The sequence below is a fragment of the Cetorhinus maximus genome, chromosome 23 (genome assembly GCF_964194155.1).
Source record: "Cetorhinus maximus chromosome 23, sCetMax3.hap1.1, whole genome shotgun sequence".
Classification (NCBI taxonomy): Eukaryota; Metazoa; Chordata; class Chondrichthyes; order Lamniformes; family Cetorhinidae; genus Cetorhinus; species Cetorhinus maximus.
In genome coordinates, this window is record NC_135901.1 from 33893738 (window position 1) to 33913135 (window position 19398).

A 19398-nucleotide genomic window follows, 5' to 3' on the forward strand; every position below is an offset into this window, starting at 1 on the left:
CCACTGCTGTTCACAATTTACATTAACAATTTGGAATCAAATGCACAGTTTCTAAATTTGGGGATAACACCAAATTGGGAAGATAGTCGGTACTGAGGAGAACTGGAAAAGTTACAGGAGGACATTAATAAACTGCAGAATGGACAAATAATTGATGGAGAGGATGCAGAGAGAATGTTTCCTCTTCTGGGGAGGAACATAACTAGAGGCCATCAATATGAGATAGTCACCATGAAATCAAATAGGGAATTCAGAAGAAACTTCTTCACTTAAAAGTGTTAAGAACGTGAAATGTGCAACCACAGGGATTGGCTGAAGTGATTACTGTAGATGTTTTTATCGGGGGCTTGATAAGTATATGAGAGAGAAGGAAATATTGGATTACAGTGATTGAGTTCGAAGTGGAAAGGTGGGAGGAGGTTCGAGTGAACATATGCCAGCATGGACTGGTTGGGGCGAATGACATGTTTCTGTCTGTATATCCTGTGTAAAGCTAATCCTATATGAAGCTTCAACTGATTGTCCAACCTGGAGAGACATAATGACACACGCAACAGGGAGAAACCGTGGAAACGTGGGGCCTGTGAGAAGGGATTCAGTTCTCCATCCCAGCTGGAAACTCATTGGTGCAGTCACATAGGGAGAGGCTGTTCACCTGCACCGTGTGTGGGAAAAGATTCACTGAATCATCCAGTTTCCATAAACACCAGCGAGTGTGAACGAGGTGAAACTGTAAAACTTATTATATGTGTGGGAAGAGATTCAGTCAGATATCCAGTCGCCAGAAACACAGATGAGTTTGCACCAGGGGAATGTCATTCATCAGCTCCATATGGGGGAAAGGATCCACGTGCATCCAGCCACTCTCCATCGAGTCGTTCACTCTGATAAGAGACCTTTTAATTGTTCTCACTGTGTGAAGAGTTTTTAAAGCTCTAAACATCTGTACCAACTCACTCCCACTGGAGAGAAACCATTCACTGCACTGAGTGTGGGAAGGGATTCACTCAGTCATTCAACCTTCTGACAACCCAGTGAGTTCACATCTGACTGCATTGGTTGGATTCTGTTGTTATCCTGGCCTCTGTCTGAGCCTGAACCAAACTATTCATCACCTCAGTGTCAGTTGCACCCTGAGCTGATTTTCTGACCCATATCCGGTCCATCACCAAGGCCGCCTACTTCCACCTCTGTGACATCTCCCGTCTCTTCTCCTGTTTCAGCCAATTTTCTGCTGAAACCCTCATTCCTGCCTTTTCTCCCTCTAGACCCAACTATTCCAAAGTTCTCCTAACGTTCCTCTCATATTCCAGCTGCTAGAAATACACTGCTGCCTGTATCCTAACTCAAAGTTAGTGCCTTCACCCATTAGCCCTGTACTCACTGATCATTGGTTCCTGGTCTGGCAATGCATCAATTTTACAATTCACAGATTGTTTTTCAAATCTCTCCATGGTCTCACCTCTGCCTCTCTCTGTAACCACCTCCAGCCCAACATCCCTCCGAGATCTTCCCACTCCTCCAATTCCGGACCCTTACGCATCCCCGATTTTCATCATTCCACCAGTGCTGTATGTGCATTCAGCTGCCTGGGTGCAAAGCTCTGGATTTCCTCCCTAACCATCTCCACCTTTCTAACTTTCTCTTCTCTCCTTTAAAGGGCTCCTTAAAACCTGCCTCTTTGACCCAGTGTTTTTCCACCTGTCCTAATACCTCCTTTTGTGTCTTGGTATTGAGGTTTGTTTGATAACACTCCTGTGAAGCCCCTTGGGATGTTTAGCTGTTAAAGGTGCTATATAAAAACAAGTTGTTATTGCTGCTGATTTTAATAATCTCTATCTAACTGGGCTAGAGTTTAAAATTCTGGATATCATGTCATAAATCAGTTTTGTTTCACACACGCTGTGATGAATTTCTGATTTCCCTTTGATAAGAGACTAATTGATGTCCTCTTACTGATTATTCAGTTTGTTGTGGTTTTCTCCTTTCTTACTCCAGATTATTTCAGTTCTCAAACCTTCAGTTACAAGCCCCAGCGCCCAAAACCTGACACTGAATTTCCTTTCCCACGACACTGTGTTTATTCCCTCCAATGATCCCTGCTGACTGTCCTGAATGTTGTAAATGATGAAGATGAACAACATCTGCAGAACCTGGAGGTCTTGTTCCCAGCATTCCTATCAATGGAGGACGTCCCCATTCCACATCACAGGGGACCAGTGCGCATGTGCAGTTCGTTCCTCTGTTTGAAGCATGCGCAGTGCAGCACAATTTCCAGAGCATGCGCAGTGTGGGTGTTGGCGATGCTGAGTTGCTTGTTTGTTCCTCTCTGCATCCGGTAAGTTTATTGGCTGTTGAAAAGGAATCGACGGATGCAATGGACAAGTGGGATGCTTCATAAGCACCCAGCGTAGGCCCTGAACCCCGAACATGGAGCCAGCACTCCCGCTCGGGGCCCTAGCTGTGGGCCTTCTCCCGATCAGAGACCCGGGTTAACGGCCGCCATCTTTATAGGAGGCAGTGTGCGGCAGGGCGCATGCGCATCTATCCTGGGCCAAGGAGCCAATCAGAGCGAGCAGGGCTAAGATCCGCCCCCTCATTCACTCTGATTGGTTTGAGGACCAGCCGCCCTTCTCAGTCCTCCAGTCGCACCCTCACGTCCTCTTGGTCCAGATGGAGGAAACTCTTTCGAGTTATCAACAGTCACAGATTGCAACTCTTTCGAGTACAATCACAGCTCTTGGTTTCCGGGAGTGGGACATGAACCCACAACCCTCTGATTCAAAGGCGAGGGTGCTATGAACTGAGCGACAGCTGACACCTCTCCAGATGGAGGAAGGAGGACAACCCACAGATGCTGTTCGACCTGTTGAGTTTTTCCAACATTTTCTGCTTTTGCAATAAATGAGAGGTTACACTTTGGGCTCAAATCAATGAGGACTTAGATCTCTGGGAAGGAAGGGGGGGATTCAGAAACACCCGCTGGAGGCCGCAAACACCCAATAAGAAGCTGCAGCACCCGAATTTGCCTGGCCGGGGCTTTTTGCTTCATACGCAGCCACCTTGGCGAAGCAACATAGGGTGGGCGGGGCTTCAGGGTCCCAGTGACCAGGAGAGAAAATTATTGATAAAAACAAAAAACTGTGGATGCTGGAAATCCAAAACAAAAACAGAAATACCTGGAAAAACTCAGCAGGTCAGGCAGCATCGGCGGAGAAGAAAAGAGTTGACGTTTCGAGTCCTCATGACCCTTCAACAGAACTAAGTAAAAATAGGAGAGGGGTGAAATATAAGCTGGTTTAAGGTGGGGGGGGGGTGTGGTTGTAGGGACAAGCAAGCAGTGATAGGAGCAGATAACCAAAAGATGTCACAGACAAAAGAACAAAGAGGTGTTGAAGGTGGTGATATTATCTAAAAGAATGTGCTAATTAAGAATGGATAGCAGGACACGCAAGGTACAGATAGCTCTAGTGGGGGTGGGGTGAAATAAGACTAAAATGACATAAAAGGTATAGATCTAAAAATAATGGAAATAGGTGGGAAAAGAAAAATCTATATAAATTATATAGAAAATTATATATAAATCATATATTATAAAAAACAAAAGGGAGGGGGAAGAAACGGAAAGGGGGTGGGGATGGAGGAGGGAGTTCAAGATCTAAAGTTGTTGAACTCAATATTCAGTCCGGAAGGCTGTAAAGTGCCTAGTCGGAAGATGAGGTGCTGTTCCTCCAGTTTGCGTTGAGCTTCACTGGAACAATGCAGCGAGCCAAGGACAGACATGTGGGCAAGAGAGCAGAGTGGAGTGTTAAAATGGCAAGCGACAGGGAGATTGTGGAGGTAGTGAGGGACGAGGCCATGGAGGGATTTGGAAACAAGGATGGGGATTTTGAAATCAAGACATTGCTTGTCTAGGAGCCAATACACATCAGGGAGCAAAGGGCTGGTAGGGGAACAGGACTTGCTGCGATTTAAGACACGGACACCAGACTTTGGGATGGCTTCAAGCTTTTGGAGGGTAGAATATGGGAGATAACATATTGTTATCTCTAGCTGTACGAATTTGTTTAAAAGACACAGAGTTATCCAAACACTTTACTTGGATTTCAGGACAGGGAGGAGGGAGAGTATGTGGGATGGGGATTTGCAGTTTTGGGGGAACAAGAGAGGAAAAATGTTCCAGAGAAACTGGAATTGTCTGTTCTAAGTTTCTATCCTGTTCTTACAATGATGACTTTTGTAAACTACTTTCACAGAAAATTGGAAGGGGAGGATTTGCTGACAGAAAACTCAGATCAAACACACATCAAGATCTGACAGGGTCACTTGATTCATCAGGACCTGAATATCATCAGCCTTTGAATGTGGATGGAGAAATATTTGTCTGTTCTGTCTGTGTGACATCAGTGTGACTGGAAAAGCACCGAGACACACACACATCCGAGTGAGAGTGTTTCCAGTGCACTGACTGTGGAAAGAGCTTTAACCAGCTACACAGCCAGAAAAAAACAAATCACACTATTCACTGAAGGGAGAAACTGTACACGGGTTCTCTGTGTGGACGAGGTGAATCCTGATCATTCACACTGAAGAGAGGCCGTTCAGCTGTACTTCCTGTTGAATACTGATCATCAAACCTGGAGAGGCACAGAGACACTTGCACCCTGGAGAAACCATGGAAATGTGAGGACTGTGGGAAAGGATTCAGTTACCCATCCCAGCTGGAAAAACATCGGCGCATTCACACTGGGGAGAGGCCGTTCACCTGCTCCGAGTGTGGGAAGGCATTCACTCAGTCAGCCTACCTGCTGACACACCAACGGTTTCACACTGGAGAGATATTGTTCACCTGCTCTGAATGTGGGAAGGGATTCACTCAGTCATCTGACCTGCTGACACACCAGCGGATTCACACTGGAGAGCGGTTGTTCACCTGCTCCGAGTGTGGGAAGGGATTCACTCTGTCATTCCACCTGCGAACGCACCAGCGGATTCACACCGGGGAGAGGCCATTCACCTGTTCTGAGTGTGGGAAGGGATTCACTCAGTCATCCCACCTGCGAACACACCAGCGAGTTCACAATGGGGAGAGGCCATTCACCTGCCCTGTATGTGGGAAAGGGTTCACTAGATCCTCTGACCTGCTGAAGCACCAGCAAATTCACACTGAAGAGAGGCCGTTCAGCTGTACTTCCTGTGGAAAGAGATTCAGGTCTTCATCCCAACTCACTGTACACCAGCGAGTTCACACTGGAGAGAGGCCGTTCACCTGCTCCGACTGTGGGAAGGGATTCACTCAGTCATCCCACCTGCTGAAACACAAGCGAGTTCACAAGTGGCAGCAGGAGTCGGACTCTGCTGTAATTACTGCTGTTAATCACATCCAGTACTGAATCATGTTCATTCTAACAGTTGGGGTTTGTTTCTGCTGATGTTAACAATCCCTGTAACTGGGCTGGAGTTTAATATTCTGGATCTGTAGCTGATTATGTTCTTGGGACTACAGTGTCCCTTGAACCGCTGTCTCTGATCTTTCCCCACAGTTCAGGAGCTGTCATCAGAAATTAGTTTCCAACAAGATTCTGAACTTTTACTTCAATCCAGAATTAATCTTTGGTATGAACTCTACAATTCGGTGTCTGAGATGTTCCACTGATTAACATCTCCAATTAGAAAGTGCTGATTAATCCTTGCTGACAATTCTTACTGACTTGCACATTACTCACAGTGACACCTCCATTATCCACCAGAAAGAAGGGGAATGGGAATTGGTGGGGAATCGAGAGTTCCCGAATGTTACCCCTCCTGCCTGGTACAGAAATCCTCTCGGCACGGGAACGGAGACAAGTTCAATCCATGGACTGTAAGAAGTCATGTCCAATAGCCTTATAAAATGTTGAGAGATTTATTGTATATCACCAAAACAACTCACTCTCTCTCTCTTATGAAGAAAGCCTCTATAGCAGCTTGCTGGCTGACAAACACAGGACAGGCCTGTTATCTCTGCCAAGGACATGTCTCTAGCACAGGCCCTGAAACAAGACATTTCTAAGCCTGATGAGATTGGATCTCATGACCCATACATAAACTTACTGTCTCTGTAAAGGTTAAAACAGGCTCTCGAGAGCACAGAGATATTGAAATGATCTACACTGGCTTCAGCCCAACACCCACACTTTGACTCACACCAGTTAACTGTTCAGAGGAGACTGTCACCACCAACTACGGAGACCAGCACACTCTCCGTCATCCTTCCATTTGTCCTGGTAAACCGTTCTTGCCTGTCACAGGTCTTGTGTTTTTCCTCTCTATTTAGCTTATGCGTCATACTTAAACTGTTGCTTCTCAATAAACTACTTTAAAATCATTTCTGAGCTCCATTCTCTTTCGGGAAACTTGTGACTCCCGAACCGAAATCTTACAAGTGGTGTTAGGAGTGGGATCACAGTGATCAGGATCATAGGCTTGAGAAGCAACAGTCTTAGTTAAATGTGAATGGAGAAGTTCCTAAATGAAGCCAGGAGTACACAATGGCACTGACACATTACAGGGAGCGACTGATAGATAGTCTGACAGAGAAAACAGGTGGACCAGGGGTGAGAGAGATCCTGGAGTTTGGAGAAGAATGTGACTCATAGACTGATAGGTGTTTACAGTACAGAAGGAGGCCATTCGGCCCATTGTGTTCATGCTGGTCAATAACGAGTTGACTCCACTAATCCCATTTTTTTCCAGCACTTGGCCCATAGCCCTGGAGGCTATGGCAATGCAAGTGAATATCTAAATACTTCTTAAATGTTGAGAGTTTCTGACTCAACCACCCTTTCAGGCAGTGAGTTCCAGACTCCTACCACCTGCTGGGTGAAAAAAATTCTCCTCAACTCTGCTCTTAGCCTCCCACCTCTTAGCTTAAATCTATGCCCCCTGGTTATTGACCCCTCTACTAATGGAAAAAGCGCCTTCCTTTCCACCCTATCCATGCCCCTCATAATCTTATACATCTCTATCAGGTCCCCTCTCAACCTTCGCTGCTCCAAGGAAAGCAACCCCAGCCTATCCAATCTTTCCTCATAGCTCAGACCCTCCAGCCCAGGCAGCATTCTGGCAAATCTCCTCTGCACCCTCTCCAGTGCAATCACATCCTTCCTATAATGTGGTGACCAGAACTGCGCACAGTACTCCAGTTGTGGCCTAACCAGCATTTTATACAGTTCCAGCATAAGCTCCCTGCTCTTGTATTCTACACCTCGGCTAATAAAGGCAAGTATCCCATATGCCTTCTTAACCACCTTATCTACCTTCCCTGCTACCTTCAGGTATCTATGGATATGCACACCAAGGTCCCTCTGATCTTCAGTACTTTCCAGGGTCCAACCATTCCTAACAAGGTAATCCCTTGCCTTGTTAGCCCTCCTCAACTGCATTGCCTCACACTTTTCTGTGTTGAATTCCATTTGCCACTGCTCTGCCCACCTGACCAGTCCATTGATAGCCACCTGCAGTTTATGGCTATCCTCCTCATTATTTACCACCCTACCAATTTTTATGTCATCTGCAAACTTCTTGATTGTACCCCCTATGTTTAAATCCAAATCATTTGTGTACACCACAACAGGGTGGTGGGGATTATGAGTATATCCTCAACAGGATTTCTAAATAGGTTCAGAAAGGACAAATTAAGGTGAAGAAGGTCCAGAATCAGTTAGAAAATATCCACAAGGTGGATGCAGGTAAACGAGAGAGCTGGAGAGTCTTTAAAGTCCATGCATGAACTTTTATTTGAACCAGAAGTATTTGCCACATGCCAATAATTTACAATTGTGTGAGATGATCAGTAGGTGGGGAGGATGATTCTAAGTCGGTAGTTATCACATTTTAGTGCAAAAGTTTTGACATTTATTCTTGGTGGCAACTCAATGGTTTGTGTTGCTGATTCTGATCGTTCTGGTACCTTTCGTATGTCATCTACTGTTTATCATCAAGAAATTAGGAAAACAAGCTCATAGCTTAGAAATAGTGAGGATGGTCAGAAATCAGTTGTGAGAAATCAATAAGGATTTTCCCTTCTCAAGCTGGGGAGATTGGTAAGAAATCGCTGTCTAATAACCTCATAAAAGCTGCAGAAATCTATTGAATATTACAGGAACAGCTCCTTCTCTCTTTCTCTCTCCCTTTCTTTCTCTCTTATCAAGAAAGCTTCCTGGGTTGACAAACACAGGACAGGCCTGTTTCTCTGCCAAGGACATGTCTCTAGGACAGAACCTGAAACAAGGCAAACATGATCTCGTGACCCATATGGAGTAAAGGGTGAACAGGATGTCCCAGCAAGTGATGAGCCACAAAATGACTTCATGGGCTTCTGATGGAAATGGGAGGAACTACCTCGAATTTCTGTCCCTTGCTAATGGACAATTGAGTAAGTGACTGACATTAGGTCCCCAGAAATAAGGTACATAAACAGGCTGTCAAGAGGGAAAATCAGTCCAGACAGAAAAGAGCTTCTCAAAGTGATCCACACTGGCTTCAGCCTAACAGTTCGCCCAACTCAAGAAGACTGAGAAAAGACAAAACTGCCACATCCATCCGTGCAGGTCAGCTTCACCGTTTGCTTGTCCGATCCGGGACCAGTAAGCCATTCCGAGGAGATTGCCACCTCCAGTCACGGAGATCAGCATCCCCCTGACCTGGGACCAGTAAACCATTCCAAGGAGATTGCCACCTCCAGCCATGGAGATCAGTATCCCCCTGTTCCGGGACCAGTAAACCATTCCGAGGAGATTGCCACCTCCAGTCACGGAGATCAGCATCCCCCTGGTCCTGGGACCAGTAAACCATTCTGAGGAGATTGTCACCTCCAGCCATGGAGATCAGCATCCCCCTGTTCCGGGACCAGTAAACCATTCCGAGGAGATTGCCACCTCCAGTCACGGAGATCAGCATCCCCCTGACCTGGGACCAGTAAACCATTCCGAGGAGATTGCCACCTCCAGCCATGGAGATCAGCATCCCCCTGTTCCGGGACCAGTAAACCATTCCGAGGAGATTGCCACCTCCAGTCACGGAGATCAGCATCCCCCTGATCCTGGGACCAGTAAACCATTCCGAGGAGATTGCTACCTCCAGTCACGGAGATCAGCATCCCCCTGATCTGGGGCCGGTAAACCATTCACACCTGTAATGGCTTGTATGTCTTCTCCGCCTGTTTAGCTTATGCATCATATCTAAACTGCTGCTTCTTAATAAAATGTTTTAAAATCACCGAGGACTTAGACTCCTCTTTTGGTAATCTGAGAGTCCTGGACTAAAATCTTTCAAATGTCTGTGAGAGTAACTGAAATGTAAGAGAACTATAACCTACAGGACTATGGACTGAGAGCTGAAAAGTGGGATTAGACTGGATAGCTCATTTTTGGCCGGTACAGACATGATGGGCTGAATGGCCCCCTGTGTGCTGTAAACTTCTATGATTCTGTGGTGACAAGTCATCCTCGTTTTTATCCAAGGCAGACCTCAGCCCAGTCATTTGATACAAGTGTATTTTAAAGTATTAAATTAGTGTATTAAAGTAAAAGGATTTGGGTGGGGACAATTGGAAGCAAGGGAGAAATAATCCTGAGTGTGAATTATCCACAGGATGGATACAGGTGAAAGGAAAGCTGGCTAATCTTTTAACTCCATTCATGTCTGTTTCTTTATTTGTATTTTCTTATATGGGTAAGTAGGTCTGGGTGGGTAGATTTTAGTTTGACATGACCATTGTTATATTGCATCCACTGGAACAACTAACAAGGTCAAGGAAGCCTTTTTGATATTGACACATGGCTAATGAAACCATTTCATATTCTGTGTTAACCACCTGTTAATCAAATTACTGCATTAAGGTAATAATCAGTCATGAAACAAATGATCATACAAGTCATAAGCCTTGATTGAGTTATAATTACAGAATCAATAATCACATGAGAAAGATTGCGTTTTGATTTGAAACTTGTTAAGTTCAATTATTGTGAGAAAGTGCACTTTCAAACAAACTGTTCTAACTACGAAACCTTCTGGATCCCTGATAAAGAGCCTTGGGAAAAATCACATCGTAACCTTACAGAGTCTGGTCCAGTGAATACCAAAATTGTTTAAAATCAGATTAATAGACTTTGTGAAACAAATCCATTGTATTCTCACCTGAGACACTGACAAGACTTTAGAGACAGTTTGTCCCAGTGGGCTAGTGGAAGGGAGGGAAGCAGCAGAAGCAGCTGATCGGATTGTTTCAATCTTCAATTGAAGAAGCTCCATGAGCTCCTCACGCTTGTTGCTAGAGGTGAGGATGGAGGGGAGAGGGAGAGAACTTCAACTGGAACTAATGTGTTAGAGACAGTAAAAAGATTCAAAACATTGTATTTAACACAAAGCTGATTTATTTGACTTTTATCCAGAATAGTAACACCTATAACTGGGCTGGAGTTTATTAACATCAGCAGAAACAGACCCCAATGAACATGGCTGAGCCCAGTAATTAAGAGTAAAATCCCATTACTTTATTTACTTGTGAACTCGCTGGTGTGTCAACAAGTTGACAGACTGAGTGAATCCTTTCCCACACTCGGAGCAGGTGAACGGCCTCTCTCCAGTGTGAATTCGCTGGTGTGTCTGCAGGTTGGCGGACTGAGTGAATCCCTTCCCACACACAGAGCAGGTGAACGGCCTCTCCCCAGTGTGAACTCGCATGTGTCTCAGCAGGGCGGATGACTGAGAGAATCGCCCCCCACACACGGAGCATGTGAACGGTCTCTCCGTGTTATGGACATGCTGGTGTATCGTGAGGTCCGCTGAACACCTGAAACCAGTCTCTAAGTCAGAGCATCTGAACAGTCTCTTATCAGCGTGAACTCTCTGGTGCGTCATCAGGTGGGATAACTGAGTGCATCCCTTCCCACACTCGGAGCAGGTGAACGGTCTCTCCCCAGCGTGAACTCGCTGGTGGTTCAGCAGGTTAGATGACTGAGTGAATCCCTTCCCACACTCGGAGCAGGTGAACGGCCTCTCCCCAGTGTGACTGCGTCGATGAGTTTCCAGCTTTGATGGGGAAATGAATCTTTTCCCACAATCCCCACATTTCCACGGTTTCTCCCCGTCGTGACTGTATTTATGTTCTGACAGGCCAGATGATTGGTTGAAGCCTCGTCCACACACAGAACACGTGTACGGTTTCTCCCCACTGTGAACGGTGCTTTTTCCTTCCATGTTCAAAATCCGATGATATTCAGGTTACGATAAACTGGGCGGCTCTGTCAGATCCTGATGTGATGTTTGGTTTGAGTTTCTTGTTTACAAATCCTCTCCTAATACCCTGGGATATTGATTTAAAACAGAAAAAAGGGAGTGAGAGAGAACCCACAAAAACACAAAGGCAGGTTGTGAAATTGAGCTGAATGAATCTGGTAATTTGTGGGGCCGGCACTAGGAAAAAGTGACCATGAAAGCTGGTGGATTGTTGTAAAAACCCAACTGGTTCACTAATGTCCTTCAGGGAAGCAAACCTGCCACCCAGTCTGGACCTACACAAGACTCTGGCCTCTGTGGAAAGAGTGACAAAGTGGTGGGAGTTGAAGGGGAGGGATTTTATATATCTACAACTCCACAAGAGCTTTGGCAGAATCTCCCAGACCCTCAACCTCCACCACCTGGAAGGACCAGGTTAGCAGGTGTATGTGAACACCATCGCCTCCAAGTTCCCCACCAAGTCACAAACCATCCTGACTTGTCTGACATCCAGTACTGGATGAAGAGAAATTTCCTCCATTTAAATATTGGAAGACTGAAGCCATTGTCTTCAGTCCCCACTCCAAACTCCACTCCCTAGTCACCGACTCCATCCCTCTCCCTGGCAAATGTCTGAGACTGAAACAGACTGTTCACAATCATGGTGAAATAAGCTTCCAACCACATATCCACATTATCACCAAAACCGCCTATCACCTCAGTAATAAAAACAAAAAATGTTGGACATACTCAGCAGGTTACGCAGTATCTGTGGAGAGAACGAGAGTTAAAGTTTCAGTTTGTGATGACCCTTCCTCAGAACTGCGGAAAGATAGAAATGTGATCAGTTTTGAGTCAGTGGAAGGGGGATTGTGGGGGAAAAACAAAAGGGAAGGTCTGTGATCGGGTGGATCCAGCTCAGTAACATCGCCCGGCTTTGCCTCTGCCTCAGCTCAACCATTTCTGAAACTTTCATCCATTCCTTTGTTCCCTCTAGACATGACTATACTGACACTTTCCTGTCCGGCCTCCCACATTCAACCTCCATAAACCTGAGACCATTCAAAACTTCACTGTCTGTAACACAGAATTGTTACAGCACAGAAGGAGGCCATTCAGCATGTCCTGTCTGTACCAGTTCTCCAAATGAGCAATTCACTTCGTGCCATTCCCCCACCTTCTCCCCATAACCCTGCACATTCTTCCTTTTCAGATAAAAATCCAATTTCCACTTGAATGCCTCAATTGAAGCTGTCTCCACCACACTCTCAGGCAGCTCATTCCAGATCTTAGCCACTTACTGCGTGGAAAAGTTTCTCCTCATGTCTCCACTGATTCTTTTTTCAATTACCTTTAATCTCGATTCTTCCACCAATGAGGACAGTTTGTCCCTATCTACTCCTGACCCCTCATGATTTTGAGCACCTCTAAATCAAATCTAAATAAATCTTACTCACACCATGTCTCTTCCCTCCATCAGCACTCTGCTCATTGACCTACACAGGCTCCCGGTGAAGCAACACCTCAATTTTCAAATTCACATCCTTAGTTACAAATCCCTCCATGGTCTCTTTCTCTCTATTCCCAGTCACTCAGATGTTCAAAATCTCATGCCATATATAAAACAAACAAACCTTATTCCTTCCGCATTCAAAGGCCGATGATATTCAGGTCCTGAGGAATCGAGTGACCCTGTCAGATTTTTATGTGATTCTTGATTTGAGTTTCTGTCCGTAAGTCCTCCCATTCTAATATCTTGTAAAAGAAATTTACCAGACCTATATCATAACAGGCAAACATTTCTCTGGGTTTGAGTTTGCTGTGTGTAAATCCTCCTCTTCTAACGCCCTGTAAAAGAAGTTTCCAAAATCCATCCCTGTCAGTCCAGGATAGAAAGTCACAACATTCTCTCCTCCTGCTACCTGGACCAGGATGGCCGCGCATGCGCCCTGCTGCACATTGCCCCCTATAAAGATGGCGGCCGTTACCTCGGGCCTAGCGAAGGGAGAAATCCAGAGCTTTTTCGGCCCGTTCTCTGCAAACGCAAGACCGGTACCTCGTTATTTTGGGTCTGCGGCCTGCACTGTGTCCTTATGAAGCCTCCCTGCCCACTCCGCTAGCTCCATTCCTCCTCACACACCCACTAACTGTTGTTTACTCCATTCGACATTCTCTCACCCGCTCTGAGCAGCTTCAGTCACAGACCAACACTGCGCATGCTCTTGAAAGACACTGCAATGCGCATGCTCCATGCACGTTCCGCAATGCGCATGCGCAGTGAGTTGCTAGTAATGAGGATAGGGCACCTTCTGTCCCGCAATGAATGCTGGATGACCACACCGCCATTGAAATGCGACAATGTAGAACAGAAACCTATGTCCTGTAATCAGAATACCGATGTGCCGTAGGGCCAAGATATAAAATTCTTGAATAAATTGATGCAGCGACCAAATTGCTCTGGCATTCACCATCATTCTCTCCTGGATGTAATGAACAGCAGAACAAACCCCTACAGTTAGACCTGAACTCAGTGGAGTCTCAGAAGATGGGGTGAGCTAGTGACTCTTTTACCCCCATATATGGAACATTTAAACCGTGTCTTGCCAGTAGTAATGCTCTGATTCTGGATCAAATGCTTTGAACTTTTTAAGTGGGAGTGTTAACAGGTGGGAAAACCAAATAAACCCCTTTGCACATGTGAAGTATTTGAATGGGCTCGCACTGGTGAGACTGTGTTGCTGTGTCTGTAAATGGGATGATAGAATGAATCCCTTTCTAATTCCAGGCGGTGAATGATCTGTTTACAGTATGAGTTTACCTACACATTTTCAGCTCAGGCATGCATCTCAAACCCTTTTGGGAATTGGTTCCACATTCTTAGCACTAATCAGTTAAAGAAACGCAAAATACTGCAGGTGCTGGATATCTGAAATAAAAACAGAAAATGCTGGAATACTCAGCAGGCTTGTGGAGAGAGAAACATAGTTTTCATTTCAGGTCTGTAATCTTTCATCAGAGGTGCACTGCATCTGAACTGTTAATTATGCCTCTCAATCCAATTATGCCGCCAGATGTGTCCAGGGAGCTCAAAAAGAAAAAGAAAATATCCTTTCAGGAATAAAATCAGAGAAGAATGAAGTGTGAACTGTCCAACTGACCAGAGGCAATCAAGGGACCTTTCCCTTCTTTAAGACGCTGGAACATTGACTCTGATGTTATCAGTGAAATTAACTGATCTGAGACATTGAAAGGATTCTCGTTACTGCACATCAGGAATTCAAATCTAATATTGGGTTCAGGACATTCAGAATACTTGGTAACAGACAAAACACCAAAAGGCTCGAAGGGAGATAGCATCAATTGTGGGAGAGCTGATTCCCGGTGACATGGATGTGTCTGCAGTGGGTGAGATCAGACGGTTTCCATGTATCCACAATGAATGCCCCAAACCTTATTTTGGAATAGTGAAACTGATAGAGAACAAATCTCATTTGGGTAGTGGCAATTTGAAGATTTTATTCACTGACACCCCGGTTGGGATACCTTGCAGTTTGAGCTTATATCATTCTCTGTGGTGGAATTGGTCAGTACGTTTCCCTGCTAACTAAAAGGTTGGTGGTTTGACACAATTTAGGGATGCGCCTTATACTATTTTCTCCCTATTAGCATTCATTGTCACAGAGTCCTGTGTTGTCAGTGGGTACTTGAGCTGCGAGATAATATCCCCACAACATTGCCAGATCCACTGTTATCTGGTGAGTTCCAATTTGAACAGTTTTTTTTAAAGTTAACTTTTCTGTCAAATATAATGAGAAAAGATTTGGATCCACTAAGTATCTTCATCTAAATCATTAGAAATCTATCAAATTATTCGATTAAAACAAACACATAAGTTATTCTAATATAAACACAAAATACTGCAGATGCTGGAAATCTGAAACAAAAACAAAAATAGCTGGAAAAACTCAGCAGGTCTGACAGCATCTATGGAGACGAAGACAGAGTTAACGTTTCGAGTCTGTATGACTCTTCATCAGAACACCAATTATTCTCTCTTCCTCAGCTCCATAGTGAGTGAGACAGGGACAAGCAGCAGGATTTTGCCCCACACTCTCCAATCACCTGCTGCCAGTAGAAAGCAGTGACTGCAGCTTCAGTCAGCGGGTCACTTCAGCAAGCAGTCTCTGCCCATCTCTGAGGCACATGATACTCCAAGCCGGGCCAAATCTCCCAATACAAAGAGCACAGGCTCGGGAAAATGCAGGTAGATTATATCCTGGTCATTAAACCTCCGAGCAGCATTTACAGAATACCCGAGTGAGTGAGTCACAAATAAAAGTCACCTTTACTTTCTGAATATTTTCAGTGTAAAATTCCATAATTTTATTGAAAATTTGACTGTTGTGAATCTGAAAATGAACACCACGAGATTTGTGTTACCGAGTGACTTGTTTTCCACTGATTATCCATCCGGTTTGCAATTCAATTTGTGTTGGATATTGAAGCGAATCTGATTTCAAAATGAGGACACAAAGCAGGTAAATATTAAATCCAGAAACAAATTTCGATGCTTGGAAGGAGGTGTAGCTAAGAAGGGGAAGCTGTGAATGATTTTGTTATGATTAACTGGAAAGTGTTAAGCCTTTGGTCAATCATCGTGGCTGAATGGTTACATGGAGGGTTTTAAATTCCATTGCGGTCTCCTCAGGTAGGTTCAAATATTACCGACTGTGGTTCTCATTATTGCTGATTTCAACCAGATGCCTACAGAATTAACTGTCCGATCAATGGAAGAAAAAAGGAGACCCCAAAATCCTGTTTATCTCTGAAGAAGGGTCATACAGACTAGAAGCGTTATCTCTCTCCAAAGATGCTGCCAGACCTGTTGGGCTTTTCCAGAATATCCTGTTTTTATCTCATATTTCCAGCATCTGCATTACTTTGCATTTATCCAAAAATTCTGATTTTTGGACTCTAAGAGAATGAAGGGCTGTTGGGGCTGGGGATCCGTCATAATCTTAAGTGACGGGGGAGGCTTGCAGGGCCTTATGATGTATTGCTGCTGATTTGCTTCTGTTCTATCTCAGTAGCAATAACAGTCAAGGCGATGGGAAGTAGCAGCCTGAGCTTGGTAGCGTGGCCGAGCGGTCTAAAGCACTGTATTACACTTCTAGTTTCAGAGCTCCCATTGGTTGAAGAGGTGCCAGCTCACAGTTAAAGCAGGTGTGTGCAGTGTTTCATTTTAACAAGGAGAACGAGGAGAGACAATACAAATATAAAATGGAGAAAAGGCGGGGTTGTCGAATTAGCTGAATTCCTCTTCCATAAGCACGATGGGCCGAATGTCCTCCTCCTCTGCTGTCGCCATCTGTAATTTTATACCAACAATATTACCCCGTCCACAAGGCCAGTCATGTGGCCGAGTGGTTATGGCGATGGAGTCCAAATCCATTGGGGTTTCCCGCTTCTCATTATTCCTAGTTTTAACTCTGTGTCTACAGAGTTAATTATCGGCTAAATTGAATAGAATCCATCCAGAAACTCGGGAGTTTTCCTGTTTCTGTTCGTTCACGAAAACATTCATGAAACCTGCAGTTGGAACTGGAACAAAACTTGGTATCGTGCTTGCTTTCTGTGTGCTTGTCTCTCCTTAGAGAGAAACCTGTGCCCTCTGTCACTCTCGGTGTATATGTCTGTGTGTGTGTTCCTCTGTATGTGTCAATGTGGTTCAGTTTCCCGAGGGGGTGAACACATTTTTATCATCAGAAACTTGATTCACATTAGTTGTGCAGCTTCACATTAAAGTGTTACAGAGGAAAATATCAGGATGAAAGATGCAAGAGGAGTTTGCAATGTTTTGGAAGGAGGTGCAGCTAAGAAGTGGAAGATGTGAATAATGTTATTGATGATTGAGAGGAATGCATTGCAACCTTGGGGCTTTTGTAGGTCGATTACCTGAAATTCAGAGCAAGCTGAAGTATCAGGTGGAAAGCAACAGTTGTCTCCATGTATGTTGGTATATGGAGCATTTCTATCACATGTGCCTGGCTAGCTCCATCGGTACAGCCTGGGTTCTGAGTTGTGGGTTCAAGCCCTGTGCTGGGCGCTTTAATTTTCTAAAAAACGTGCTGCTTTCAAAGAAAAAGACACTAACCTAATCACTGAGGCTCCCTTGAAACTTACAAGGCAGACATTCACTACTGAAAGCAACAGACAGACGTAAATTCAAAGCAATTTCATGTTGCATCTCTTTCTGCTTATGTCCTTGCCTCGCCTCCAGCTCCCTCTGCCCTTCCAGCTTCCAGATCAATCAACTGCTTGATGCAGACACAGTCAATTCGTGGGAATGTAAGACACAAGGCAGTAGGTTTGCAGACAGCAGGGTGAAGAGACAGCAGGCCTGATTGTCCTGGTTCTCTCAGATACTGATTACAGGAATTTGCACAGCGCCAATTCTCCACAGTCACACTCTCCTTCCAGTCTTGTGTACATTGTTCAGCTTTGAAATTATTCATATTTTCACACTGGAATTCAATGTGAAGAAAGCAGAGTTGTGATTAGCTTGTATTGTTCAGCAGATGTACTGCAAGAGGGTACATAACAGGCTGATGGTAACAGTGCTCCTTGGACGCGCTCTTTGAGCTCCAGTGAAGGATCGGCGCCATTAGCGTGTTGGTCAATTAGTCTCGTGACAAATCTCATGCTGGAAGTGACAAGAAAACTCGCTGAATCTGCTCCGTGTTTTGGTTTAAAAAGAGCTGAATATAAGGTTCGAAATTGCATCTCTCTAGAGTGAGTTATAAAATGGCAGAGTGACTGTGAAAGAAGCAACCGTGGTGTTGGGAAACATACAATTATAGAAAGTTACAGCATAGAAAGAGGCCATTCGGCCCTGTGTGCTGCTTTCAAAGAGCAGTTCTGATTGATCGATCGATCAGGAGTATTATTTCTGCTGGTCCAAATAGTAGGCAGCAAAATTCGCAGTTCTCCCACCCATATTTTGCCTCGCATCTCGACAACGAGGTGAAATCGTCCCACAAGCTGCTCATGTGCAACTTTCAATTTCCAAAATCCTCCAACCTATTCACCGTTGGTCCGATGAAAGTGCCGAATCTGAGTCAGTGGACCACCAGAGAAACTGCCAATAAGGCTTGAAATTTGGCTTATGGAGGCTGCTTTTGATCAATCTCCTCTTTTATCTTTCGCGCTGATACTTATCTCTGCAACATTTTAACATGAAGTTGAACAACGAATGTGAATGAAGTTTGTGGTGTTGAAAACACGTTCACCCCTCAGGGAACTGAACCACATTGACAATCACAGAGGAACAGACACAGAGATATACACCGAGAGTGCCTAAGGAGAGACACATGCCAAGAAAGCAAGGATGTCACTAACTTGGCTCAGTTATTGTTCCATTCCTGAAAGCAATTTTCCTGAATGTTGACAAATTATTGGAAATCAGAAAATACGGATGTATTTGGATGGGTTTTCTTCCATTTAAGTGATAATTAATTCGGTTAAAATCACAAATGGTGAAAACCTTAGTCAGCAGGAATCAAACCCTCGTGTTCATATTTATAACAAACACAAATTATTGAACTTTCACTCAGTTAAACGAACAAGCTGGGATAATGCTCTTGCCAGGTTTCAAACCGCTGCTCTTTCACATGTATTGCAAATATGACCACACTCGCCCATATAAACCCTGCGCTGTAAAGATCCCAATGGAGCTGTCTGGAATATTAAACTGTGACATCATTCAGCAGCACTTTGGGTCTTTGTTTTGAAGAAATGGAATTCGGCTGTTCTCATTAGGAATGCTGGAGACAGGCTGATCAACAATGTCATCATCAAATGGCACAGCACAGCAAGAGGACCTTCCACCCATGGTATCTATGTCAGTTTTGTACAAACAGCTTTCTATTTAATCTCAATTTCCTTCTCTTTCTTCTTAACCCTGTGTTTTCTCGCTTTCAAGCCATTGCAAAATTCCCATTTGGAAACTCAGAGTTAAGAAAACCAATGTTGAAAGCTTCAGCTGGTTCCTCACCTGAGCAAATGTGTCAGGGTTTGTTGTCCGGGCACTGACGTTTGCAGTTCTTTACTTTAGTCGGAAGAACAAGGCAGTATAATTTG

General features: G+C 44.6%; 3 protein-coding genes across 5 annotated transcripts in view; 1 reads left to right on the plus strand and 2 right to left on the minus strand.

Moving 5' to 3' along the window:
- Nucleotides 1–19398, minus strand: part of LOC144697491 (uncharacterized) — a 1380819-nt gene that overhangs the window by 342272 nt on the left and 1019149 nt on the right. The window lies entirely within an intron of this gene.
- The window catches only part of LOC144698472 (uncharacterized), a gene marked incomplete at its 5' end in the record, with an annotated part of 39250 nt that continues 24480 nt past the window's right edge, over nucleotides 4629–19398 (plus strand). The window contains one exon of the mRNA XM_078570413.1: nucleotides 4629–5386. Coding sequence (XP_078426539.1) covers nucleotides 4629–5386 — 758 coding nt within the window. The remainder of the gene's footprint in view (nucleotides 5387–19398) is intronic.
- On the minus strand, nucleotides 10401–13473 carry LOC144697519 (uncharacterized). 2 transcript variants are annotated; one of them, XM_078569545.1, is made up of 2 exons: nucleotides 12894–13473; nucleotides 10401–11347 (listed from the first exon to the last, which is right to left on the minus strand). In XM_078569545.1, exon 2 carries the CDS (start codon nucleotides 11239–11241, stop codon nucleotides 10540–10542), a length of 702 nt encoding a protein of 233 aa, XP_078425671.1. In that variant the 5' UTR covers nucleotides 11242–11347; nucleotides 12894–13473; the 3' UTR covers nucleotides 10401–10539. The 2 variants fall into 2 exon arrangements, with proteins under 2 accessions (XP_078425671.1, XP_078425673.1); XM_078569547.1 differs by having other exon boundaries at nucleotides 10407–11347; nucleotides 13316–13465.

Bases quoted from the DNA above. Each gene is read 5' to 3' on its own strand.
- LOC144697519 (XM_078569545.1), bottom strand. From the start codon at position 11,241: ATGGAAGGAAAAAGCACCGTTCACAGTGGGGAGAAACCGTACACGTGT.